This window comes from Episyrphus balteatus, chromosome 1 (assembly GCF_945859705.1).
Source record: "Episyrphus balteatus chromosome 1, idEpiBalt1.1, whole genome shotgun sequence".
Taxonomy (NCBI): Eukaryota; Metazoa; Arthropoda; class Insecta; order Diptera; family Syrphidae; genus Episyrphus; species Episyrphus balteatus.
The window spans coordinates 114,823,956-114,836,181 of NC_079134.1; the positions used below are offsets into that span (position 1 = coordinate 114,823,956).

The following is a 12,226-nucleotide window of genomic DNA, read 5'->3' on the forward strand; positions in this document are numbered from 1 at the left end:
TATTTAAAAAAAAGTTTCTAAAATTTCCAGAAAATAATCTAAAAAATCTTTGGTATGCAAGAAATTATATAACATTCATACTAATTTTGAAGATATAGACATTTTAAGAAGGTGTGTTCGTTATTTAAAAAAACAAAAAAATGCTGTACAAAAATTTAAACATTAAAAGCCCACCTAACCTACTGAGATCCGCCGTGACGTCTCTTCTAAATAAAATAATAACTGAAGATTTCGCTGCAAAATATTTCTCTTTATTGCACAGTTTAAAATAAAAATCAATCCAAAGGTGTATTATCATGAATCCAGTCTGAAAAATGCGACACCGAAGTATAAACACTTGGTATGCGCAAACCACCACAATTATCGGATCCAAAAGACATAATACCAATCTAAAATATAAATCAAAGCTGGTTGAAAAATATGGTTTTTTTTATAGACTCTATTATCACCTGTGAATAGATTCCACTTTCTTGTATAAACAATGGAGCGCCGCCAAAGCCTTGACAAACATCTTTTCCCTCACCCCCAGCACACATCCATTGGCCCTCTAAAATATAAACAAAAATGTATGTAAAAGAAAATATTATCAGAATTTCAAAACATTATTAAAAGTTTTAACTAGTTCATTTATTATATACATAATTAGAATTAACATATAATTTTTTTCTAAACTAAACGTATAAAATATAAGTTTTTCAAACATAATTCTTAAAATGTTGTCTTAAAAGTTGTCTAATTGTTTTTTAGTAGTTTTAAAGTGATTACAATATTTTTCTTTTTAAATTATTGAGATTTTTAAACATAACAACAACTCAGTGTCGAAATATTATATCCATTTTTTTGAAAAATTTAACTTTTTTTCATTTTAACATAATTTATTTCTTTTTATTTTTTTAATTAAAAAAAATTCTAATTAAAAAAATGTTTAATAATAATGATTTGAAGAAAATAATTTGGTCTTTCATAATCAGAAGAAAAAGATTCTACTCAATAACGCATTTTTTGAATAAAATAATGTCAAAATAAAAAAAAAAAACAGGAACAAACAAGACTAAAAGATTAAAATTATCTTTGGTAAAAAATTCCGCCATATTAAACCGTTACATAAACAGGAAAAAGTTATGAAACAATTGCTTTTCGACTTCAAATTATCTCAAGAACACATAATTATGCTCTGAGGTGGTGACTGTGGGTCACCCTGTATACTACTTTGAAAAAAATAATTAAATACATGAAAATCTTACCAATTGAATTCGGGGATTCCAGAGCGCCGGTAGCCCCATAATTTCTAAGGCACATATCCCAGCTGGTTAACGGTACATCCATTTGAACCATATCAGATGAACGTTTACTCGATGTGGATATCTTTCCCCATCCAGCTATTATCGCTCTTTTTCCAACAACCAAATTAGTTCTTGATTTAAGCAAACAAATGGGTTGAGTTGCAACTAAATAAATATATAAAAGTAAACCTTATAATAACTTATTGAGCTGGTAGTTTAAATTTTTTTGTTGAGCTTTTGAGATGAGCTACTATTATACGGCAATAGAATTTGAACATACATAAACAATAAGAGAAAGAAGAAATTATCAGCGATAGGAAATATACTGAAGACATTGCATTTTTTTTTTTGCTGTGCTGTGGGACCTAGTAGAGTGTAGGTTTTATAACCAACAAAGAACTGCTGCATTAACATAAACTTTCAATTGGCTTATAGATATCTTGGTACCGCACCAAAGTGAGTTAGGTGAGTACCATAGTAGAAGCCAAGAAACTCATAGTGCAATACTAATACACAATGCAACGATTCATTACAAATCCTCAGGAATGGAATGATTCAAACTTAAAAGACAAACCCCACAGACGGATTAATTTGAAGCAGGTGGAAGAGAAATAATAATAATTAAATGACGCATAATAGCTCCATGCAAAGGAAGAAGAAGGTTAAGATTATGCCATTTACTGTAGATTATAGAGAGTTAAATGGCTTTCATAATCTTGAAGGTTATAAGAAGTAGCTAAATTACAAATTTTGTTATTTATTTTTTAATTGTACAATCTACTCCTAATAAAAAAAATACTCATACGCCCGAGTGTTTCGGTAGAAATTGCTTCCAGCTTATTTTTTCCCACGAATTTCTATCTTTATAACAGGGATTTAGCATGGTAAGGAGACTGGGCCAAAAAAATAAAATATTTTTTTTTTTGAAAGTTACTTCGAGAATCTTGTTCAGGATGATGAAAAAATAATTTGGTGAAAATTTGAGCCGTTAAAAAAAATTTTAAGAGGTCTATCATCGGTGTTTTTTATTTTTATACATGATATGATGTTTTACAACAGAACCGCTAGACGATCAAAGTAAAAAAAATTTCTGTTCATTTTTTCTTATATAAAATTAAATTTCCTACAAAAAAGATCTAATTGAAAATTTTCGTCAGACGAGCCGTATTCGAGTAATTAAGCTTTTTAAATCGAAGTGTTTTTTCAATTTGCCTGTTTCACTTTGGAATTTTGTGATGAGCAAATAAGTGAATAGAAAAATAAAACCTCGACAGATTCTTATAGGAAACTTAATTCTCTACAAAAAAGGTCTTGTAGTAATTTTCCCTAAATTGAGTTTTGAAGAAGTTATTCACGATTTAAATCGAGAAAAAAATTAAAAAATCAATTTTCAATTTCAAAATTTTCTAATTCACTGAAAATTCAATATTTTCAAATTAGCAAGATGTTTTCTTGTAGGGAATTAAACGTTCTATAAAAAGTTCCTTGGCAGAAAATTAATTGCTTTAACTGTTTAGAAGATAATCGTATTCAAATCGCAAATGCATACTTGTCATAAGAAAACTATTGAAATCAGTGGGCATTGGTTTTGATACGAATATCTTCTTAACGGTTAAAGCAATTAATTTGCTGCCAAGGAACTTTTTATAGAACGTTTAATTCCCTACAAGAAAACATCTTGCTAATTTGAAAATATTGAATTTTCAGTGAATTAGAAAATTTTGAAATTGAAAATTGATTTTTTAATTTTTTTCTCGATTTAAATCGTGAATAACTTCTTCAAAACTCAATTAAAGGAAAATTACTACAAGACCTTTTTTGTAGAGAATTAAATTTCCTATAAGAATCTGTCAAGGTTTTATTTTTCTATTCACTTATTTGCTCATCACAAAATTCCAAAGTGAAACAGGCAAATTGAAAAAACACTTCGATTTAAAAAGCTTAATTACTCGAATACGGCTCGTCTGACGAAAATTTTCAATTAGATCTTTTTTGTAGGAAATTTAATTTTATATAAGAAAAAATGAACAGAAATTTTTTTTACTTTGATCGTCTAGCAGTTCTGTTGTAAAACATCATATCATGTATAAAAATAAAAAACACCGATGATAGACCTCTTAAAATTTTTTTTAACGGCTCAAATTTTCACCAAATTATTTTTTCATCATCCTGAACAAGATTTTCGAAGTAACTTTCAAAAAAAAAATATTTTATTTTTTTGGCCCAGTCTAATGGTAAGCCTTTACTTTTGAAAATCTCTTTGGTTTTTTTTCAAACTCATTTCTAAAATGTATAAAATATTATAAATAAATAATTTAATCCGAATTCCTAAGAAATTTGGTTTTTAGCTAGTTGAAATAGCAAATATCATTGTACAAATCTTAAAAATAAAAACTCAAACTTATTTTGAATGCGAAATCTTCATACGCGGAGGAGGTTAATTTTAGGGGACCATATTTTGAGGGAATTTTTTGTTGGGTATTTCCAACAAAATATTGAAATGTGAGTGAAAAAACATATGGTCGCCAAAAAAAAACCTTTTAAACATAGTATATAAATAAACTTAACATAGATTTGAAATAGTTTAAATTGAAAACAAAAAAAACAAAATATATGAAATAAAATTTAAAAAAATGTTTACAAGGAAATTAAAACACTTATGAAAATTTTTAGTTGACGAAGTTTGCAAAAAATTGGTTAAGCCGTTGTAATAAACTTCATAGGATTTCCTTTTCGATTTTTTTGTGATTCAAGAATTTTTTTTAATTATATCTTGGAATGCAATATTACTGAGGATAGTTTTAACCCTCTGTCGGCACACGGGTGCGAATTTGGCATTACAAAAATAAAAAGTGATCACAAAAAAGTCTCTTTTTAAGGGTGAAAATATTTCTTTTTTTCAAATTATGAATACAATATTCGATTCCTCTACATGAATTTCATATCTGATACTCTATAAAATAGTGAGACCAAAAAAAATTCTAGTGACATGAAAAAGTATAAACCAAATTTGCAAAAAATAGGTGTGCCTACAGAGGGTTAAGTATAGCTGTGCAAAATTAGAACTTCAATTATAATTTATAATAAGTTCTGTTTATAAACTAAGCGAACACAAAATTAATTAGGTATATGAAAAATAAAAGTTCAGGAAACCCTAGCCCTAGTTACTAAGAAAAATGGAATTTGTATTTAGGATCAAAAGCTTACGGTACATGGGATGTAATTGCAAAGCTTCTTTCAATTAGAGTCAAATCTAATAATTTTGTTTAGAATATTTGCTTTTGGTCACATTCAAAGGAATTTACAACAAAAGAGCAAGTACATGCGACCTAGCTGTACATTTTATTTCAATATAAACACTATTCAATTTTTATGTGCGGGTTATATGAATTTGTGTTTATATACATGCATACATACAACAACGAAGTACAAATAATAAATATTTAACAAAACATCATAGCTTACCTGAGTAATTAAAAGGCGTTTTTAAAACAAGCAGCGCAATGTCGTGATGGTACTGACCCTGTTTATAATCTGGATGAACAATCACGTGACTAATTGCATGGTTCACAGCTCTTGGAGCACAAAATCCGGTACTGGCACAGTCGGGGTCCGTCGAAGTATCATACTCTCCGACTCGGACTGATGATCTTAATTAAAAAAATGAAAAATTTAATATAGAATTTTATATTTGTACCCCAGCAAGTTATTTTATTATAATGTCATTATAAAATTTAAAAAAATATCAAATCGCAATAAGATTTATTTCGTTTTTCATATCTTACAGACGATGACCGTCAGCCTTCGCTAAAGCACAATGAGCGGCAGTTAAAATAACGCGACGTGCAATAATGGACCCAGCACATGGATAAGCAAAACTCCCAGTGTTGACATCTTAAATAAAATTTTAGCAGATTCGAAGAAAAATAACCTGTTAATTTCACTTACGTTTGAATCCAACTCTAGCAATGAATGGGTACGAACCCAAGCCTTTGTAAAAATGGCCTTGAACTAAAGCCTTGCCACACACCTGATTTTTTTCCAGTGGACTGCTGGGGCAACAGACGTAAGGTGTATCCTCTTCACTGCCACAGAACAGAGTTTTTTCACCGTAAAAACACATTTTAGCGACTTCATAGATCATCAAAGGGCATTCGTGCATAGGACTGCATTCAGTTCCTGCTGCACATTCAGTACTTGAACCATAATATGATCGTACTTTAAGTGGTTCACGATCTTCGTAACTTGAGCCTTGGTTTGAATGGATAAGAATACTGTCTTGAATGAGAAAAATAAAATTTTTTTTTTAAAGTTCAATCTCAAAAACCAATTTCTTGTACAAACTAGTCTAGTAAAAGTTTGAACTGACAATATGATTTGATATAAAATTAGTTCTTAAGTTTGTCAATAGCTTGCATTTTAAACACCGATCCCAGAGCTTTTCAGTTCTGGGCCCCTGTTCTGTAACTATATCACTGGCGATAAACGCTTTTGAATGTCTAAAAAATCCACTTTCTTCTAAAAATAAAGCAAAACTTTTTTCAAATTCCAAAATTATTAAGAAAGAAAATATACTTTTCAATGAAATTTCTTTAATTTTGATGTTATAAAATGAATTTTAGAGTCGTTCAAAAATTTTATTGCCAGTGATAAAAGTTACAGAACAGGGCCTTTGGTTGTTCAGATGACAAATAAAAATTACTTTTTGATTGGTTTCTCGACATTTCCAATTTCCAATTTCCAAATAATTTCTTTTTTACATTTCGAAATTATTTTTATTTCTAAATTCAATAAGATATTTTTTATGAAAATCGGCTGAAAAAAAGGCTGAGTACAAAATTTTGAACGATTTCCGTTTCTTAAACCCAATGCCGTCTTTACCATAAGGGCACACGGGGCCCGTGTCCAGGGCCTCCATTCTCAGGGGGGCCCCAAAGGAACGAACATTTCTCTCACACATTTATTCTTAAAACATTTTTGTCGGGCAGACCATTTACCAAAAAATTTTAGTTTTTATATGGCAACCAAACAATCAAAACAAATTATGTGGCGTTGTATGCGGACAAAATTTTAAATCCAAACGACCAAACCCAAATTCAATTTTCAAAAAAAAAATAAGACATTAATATTTTCAAAAAACAAGAAAAATATCTTTTTTTCACTGTAGTAAGATTATTTATTATTTATTAATAAAAACAACGAATTCTCTTCCATTATCTTTTTCCTTAAAAAATAATTTCGTTTGAAGTTTGCAAAACTGTCAAATTTGTAGTGCGTTTAAAATCAGTTTAAAAATATGTGTAGATTCGTATTAAAAGACGAAAAAAGAATAATTCGTCGGGAAAAAAATATCAATACTTTTTCCGTTGGAAAACGTTTAAGAAAAAACTATTGCCGGCTCGTCGACGGTACATCAATTTTTGGTTCAATGGAAAACCCCATCTTACAATGGTTGGCAGTTGGCACCCCAAACATTTTTTAATTTTAATTGCGAATTGCTCTCGTATTTAAAGATTGACACATAAAATTCATTAAAAAACCTTAAAAAAAATTGTTTTTCAAAAAAAAATTAATTTTTTTTAAATCCAAAAATAATTTTTTTTTAAGATTTCTTAATTTTAATATCAGTATGAACCTATTTATGTAAAAATTTTCATTAAAATCGGTCGTGTCCTTTACATTATGAAATCGGTTTTATGGCAAGTAGGTACCGTTAATAACGATCCAAAAAGATATTTTTCTTTTTTCAAAAGTGCGGCCTTATTTGCAGCATTACATGTTTCTTTTTATCTGTTTTTAAGAAAATTGCAATATCTCGAAAACTTTATATTGGAGATATCCGTTGAAAAAGAGACATTAAATAAAATAAAAAAACGGCTCTTGGAAATCACGTACAAATCGTTTTTTTCCAATTCTTCAAACTGAAACTTATAACGGATACAGGGTATAATTTATTGGCAGTATAAAAGTAAGTACAATTATTGGCAGTGGCAAGACTAATGTCTCAATGCACGTATTATTGGCACCCCCTGCCAATAATACACACTAGGTACTTTATATGGAACGATATATTAGGCACGCCTTTTTAACCAACCATTGCCTTTTAGCCAACCATTGTACTAATTTTACTTTCCAAAAGGGCCCCAAATTCATGTGTGCCCAAGGGCCCCAGGATTGTTAAAGACGGCCCTGGTTAAACCCCCAATAGCTCAAGAGAAATGTAGGTAAATTTAGTGCGAAAATTTGCAAGCGGAAGGTTTTCTATGCCATCATCTTTATTTTGACATAAAGATTACGTTATTACGAATCATGATCACTTAATTAAATGCCTTAAAACAATTAATAGAACATTCAACCTGCTTCGATATTTAGAAGTCGAATTCCCATTACGTTTTATCATCAGCTATAGCAAAGCCAAAACACAATATTCATATTTCCGTTAGCAATACCTATAATATCCCACTGGCGTAGCCGACACTTTGAAGGCCCTGTATGCGAATTTTTTTGGGGGGCCCCTCCATTTCCTAGACTTGAACAAGGCCTTATAAGCTTGTTTTAACTAAAACACTTATGTTAATAAGTACCATTGCACCAAAACTTATCAAAGTAGTACTTTCCTTGTCTTTATGCAAATTTGTTGATTAAATCATAATAAAAAAAAATAATCTCAGAAATTGGAGCTATTTAAAAGAGAGTTTATTGCGTTTTGCGTAAAATGTTTTTGTTAATAAAAGTTAGCTCAAAAGTCAGCTTCCAAAATCCAAAAATTCAAAATTCAAAAAATTTGTTTTGCCCGGACCCAGAGCTCGATTAATTTTCTACAAAATCGGGGATGTAAACGAATAAGGTCTAGGTTACTTCAAAAGAATTTTGCATTTTTTCGTATTTTCAAAGCTAAACTTTGAAGTTTGAATATTTCAAAAAGTTTCAGCTACAAATTTGGCGTTTACACCAAAAAAGTTACAATAATTAACGACAAAACAAACAAAAATAAAAACCATATTTTATTCAGAATATGTCCACTGTCCGAGCAAACTGGAAGTGCATTAAAATTGAAATATAAAACTACCCTAGGAACTAGAAAATTGATATTTGCGCAACACATTACCATTTAACTAGCTTCAATTTCTGAGATTAGTTTTTCTTTGATTCTGCCACAAAGGATCCGCCAAAGTAATAATTTAGCAAGTTCTCTTATGGAATAATTTTGGGGGATTCTCCGCCTAAGGGACCCGTTATAGCGATCAGGAAAATGCATCCGGAAAAAAGAAACAGTATGCAATTGAATATTTTTTCCTGACAAACCACAAAATCTATCTTCTTTTCTTTTTTCCTGATTGAAATACACGGACAAAAGTGAAACATTTTAGGGAACGATTTGTTTCATTATCTGTGAAATGACAATCAGCTGTGAATTTTCTTTTCAAACAAAATTCTTTGAGTCATTTATAATCGATTGGTATAGCATTTGTGTTTGTATTTTTCCTGACTCATTTTCCTGATCGCTATAACCGGCCCCTAAGCACGAAAAAAGAATTTTTGATCATGGTGCAGCGGGGTAAGGCAGAATTCCACTAGACTTGAATTGTTGAATTTGAAAAAAATATCAATTTTTAACTCATAGAGGTTAAACTATTTTAAATTGCCGACGTTTAAAAACAAAAATCATCAAAATCGGATCTGTAATTGGCTTTAGTAAACTCCACTCAAACATAATAAACGATAACAATGCCAAAAAATCGAAATTTATTAAAAAAATATTAACACTTAATTGTCAAATAAATTGCTCGAAATAGTTTAAGTAGAATAAATAGCAACTTAAATATTGTTTTAAGAAGAAAAATGACTCTTAACCGTTCAAAATGCTTACAATTGAAGAAAAAAACTTTAAAAAAATGTTTCTTCGAACGAAGTCGTACCGATAAATCGAAAAACTAATGATGCCAATCGATTTCTCAAGTCCGAATTAGGGGAAACAGTCAACAATGCAGACGTCTAAAATTTCGACTTGCACACTGCACAGTGTATTAACGAAATTGTGATGGGCAGTGCCTATTGATATTTAATTTCACGGAGGCATGTACTGCATTTGCTAATCGCGGTTAAAAGATAACAACTTGTTTCGTTTAGAAAATTAACTTTTCTGGTTGTATTTTGGGATACGTGCATAAATTCCTGTCTCCAAAGTCAAACAAGCGAAGCAATTTTGATTATCTATTTACTGCGGTCGGTTATATGTACTTCAAAAGCTGCGATTCAATAGTTCAAAGAAAAGAAATACAAAGAATTTTAGTTCAGACGCTTTTATTGTAGAAAAAGTGTAGAATATTGTTAAAACATTCCAATAGGCTAAAGCATGCATGTCAAACTTGCCACGCGCGGGCCGCATGCGGCCCACAACGAATAATTATGCGGCCCTCGACATTTTTGAAAATTTTGAGCTTAAAGCCTGGTACACATTCCGAGCTAAGTACTAGGTCCCATAAAAATTATCGATAAGATGCTCAGATAAACTTTAGCTCGGCTAAATTTTTTCGACAGTTTGTATACGAGCTAAAATGTATCTTATTATGAGTTTGTTTTGATGAATAATTAAAATTCGAAATATGCTAAAATTTATCTCGATCTGCGTAACGGACTTACATAGTTTATAATTTATATTTTCTATTCAACGCACATTCACCTCTTCTTTTTTTAATGAACAAATAAATATGGAATGTAGGTACCTACCTGAAAACAAAATTATAAATTTATAAGATCTCGTGAATTAGGAAGCAAATGTTCTGATTTAACCCAACGGTAGGTTAAATCATGAGTGCCCTATGAATGGCATTCTTTTTTTTCATAAAAATAGAATAAATGTCTAATGATATGGAAATGGAGGCATGCGATTTTCAGTGTGACTCCGAAGTAAGTTCCAAACTTATAGAGTATCCACTTTTTTAGTATTTTTCAATCAGATTTTGACAATTTAAAATTTCTATATAAAATCATTTTCAAATTTCACACAACCTTCCGATGCGAGTAGGTATATATTTTTATTATTAAAAGAAATAAGATCAAACCTAACTTACGCCTAGGATTTTTAAAAAACTGTTTTATTAAAATTCTATTGTTACTTTTTTGCGGCCCATACAAATTTAGATCTCGCTGTTTTGGTTCCTAGTAACCATTGAGTTTGACATGCCTGTGTTAGGGTCACACAAACTCCAGACAGGACTATTTTACTGCACTTTCTTCACTTGCGAAAAACAAAGCCTTAAAGCCTGTTACGCAGATCGAGCTAAAGTTTAGCTCATATACAAATTATAAAAAAAAATTAGCCGAGCTAAAATGTATCAAATTATCAATAATTTTTGTATGGAAGGTTTAGCTCGGCTAAATCTTCCTCGATCTGCGAAACAGGCTTAGTTTTTAAAGCGGTTTTTACATAGCGGAATATATGAAACTTAATTTCGTGAAAGATAAACTGCTAGATTATTCCTATTAAACTTTGTTGAGATTGGGGGGAGGTGGTTTTTCTGATAGAATCACATACTGACACACTCCTGTTAAACACACGTTGAATAGTTACTGAGATATAACAAAAATAAAAAACACAATACTTGCAATGATTTCTTGCGATGGCTTTTCTTTTAAACTTCGATTGTTTAAGAGTTACAATTTTTTTTATCAAATACTACATTTTTTTTCCAAAAATTAAGACATTTCTGACTCTAATTTTAAAATATGTAATATTTTAATAATATGCTTCAATTTTAAGAGTCTTTCAAGGCACAATCCAAACTATTTTGAGACCATTATTTCTTAGTTTTATAACAAATCTGTCGATTTCAGGTACAAATATTTAAATGGATGAAGGTTGTTAGTGAAATATATTCGTATTTAGTCCATATAAATTAAAAAAAAAATTTTTTTTTAGTCAATTTAAGATAAATTTACTGTCTTAATAAACAATTCGCGGATAAAGTTTTTCTCACGAACTAGTTTAAGGCACTCATTCAAAATTTCCTTAATTTTCTACATAGAAAAATCACAATAATTGACCACACTTTACTTTAAAACCAATAAGAGTTACACATTATGAAATCGATAATTTAGTGAAATTTTATTACAAAACACTCATTATTGAAATAAATTAAATAAATATTGAGCAGTATTTACCGAAATCGCCTTTTTCACAATTACAACCGATATACAAAATTTGAAACGTTACAATCCATATAAAATAAAACTTATTTGTATATTGCATACTGTAGTATAAAATATACTATAATCTGGATTAACAATAAAAAATTTCTGTTCTCCGCAACCACGTTAGTAAGTTATTAAACTCATACTCATATGTGAAATGTCAAACTTCAACTAAAATTCAAAACTAATATAGAATTCAATTTGAAAAGAATTCTGCCCTGTATAAATTGTAAAAAGTATGGAATCTAACTAATCCATCAGTAGTTGAGTAGAAAAATATTGAGATACTTCCGGATGATATGAATGGACACAACTAATATGGAGCTATCACTACACTCTTTGTTGAAAAATAAAAACACAAATTCCTACTATTGTATCTACATATATTGCGTGCATGTAAACAATTCTGATGGGCTTTAATACATCATATAGTGTAAAAGTATTGAATTAGGAAGGTATTTCAAACCTAGGTGGAAGCTATAAAGTTTTTTTATACATTGCTATATTACCAGCGATTTTTTTCAAGTTTCCATTCATTATCTGACCTACTGATCGTGGTCTAATGACTTCACCTAAGTCACTCAGGCAGTAAGTCATATTGGTTGTATAACATGTCCCGCACACGGCATTTAAGGAAATAGACGAACGTGCTACCAGTTTGACCCCACATTAATTTTGGAAGGGGGACCTTCAAGTAAAATTACATGAAAGCCATCAATTCTATTCAAATTCAATTATAGTTTATTGAA

General features: G+C 30.0%; 1 protein-coding gene across 1 annotated transcript; it reads right to left on the bottom strand.

The window, feature by feature from the left end:
- Positions 1 to 223: 223 nt before the first annotated feature.
- LOC129906566 (chymotrypsin-like protease CTRL-1) lies at positions 224 to 11,790 on the bottom strand. The gene is made up of 7 exons (XM_055982375.1): positions 11,448 to 11,790; positions 5,232 to 5,561; positions 5,069 to 5,177; positions 4,749 to 4,933; positions 1,245 to 1,448; positions 450 to 547; positions 224 to 389 (listed from the first exon to the last, which is right to left on the bottom strand). The coding sequence occupies exons 1-7, from the start codon at positions 11,533 to 11,535 to the stop codon at positions 276 to 278; spliced, it is 1,128 nt and encodes a 375-aa protein (XP_055838350.1). The 5' UTR covers positions 11,536 to 11,790; the 3' UTR covers positions 224 to 275.
- Positions 11,791 to 12,226: the final 436 nt, after the last annotated feature.

What these genes read in the sequence shown, in the direction of transcription:
- LOC129906566 (XM_055982375.1), bottom strand. Translation starts at nt 11,535, where the DNA reads ATGCAATATACAAATAAGTTTTATTTTATATGGATTGTAACGTTTCAA. An exon ending in TTGTGAAAAAGGCGATTTCG is followed by an intron (nt 5,562 to 11,447) that starts GTAAATACTGCT and finishes TTCTCATTCAAG; the next exon opens with ACAGTATTCTTATCCATTCA. An exon ending in GGAATCCCCGAATTCAATTG is followed by an intron (nt 548 to 1,244) that starts GTAAGATTTTCA and finishes TTTATATTTTAG; the next exon opens with AGGGCCAATGGATGTGTGCT.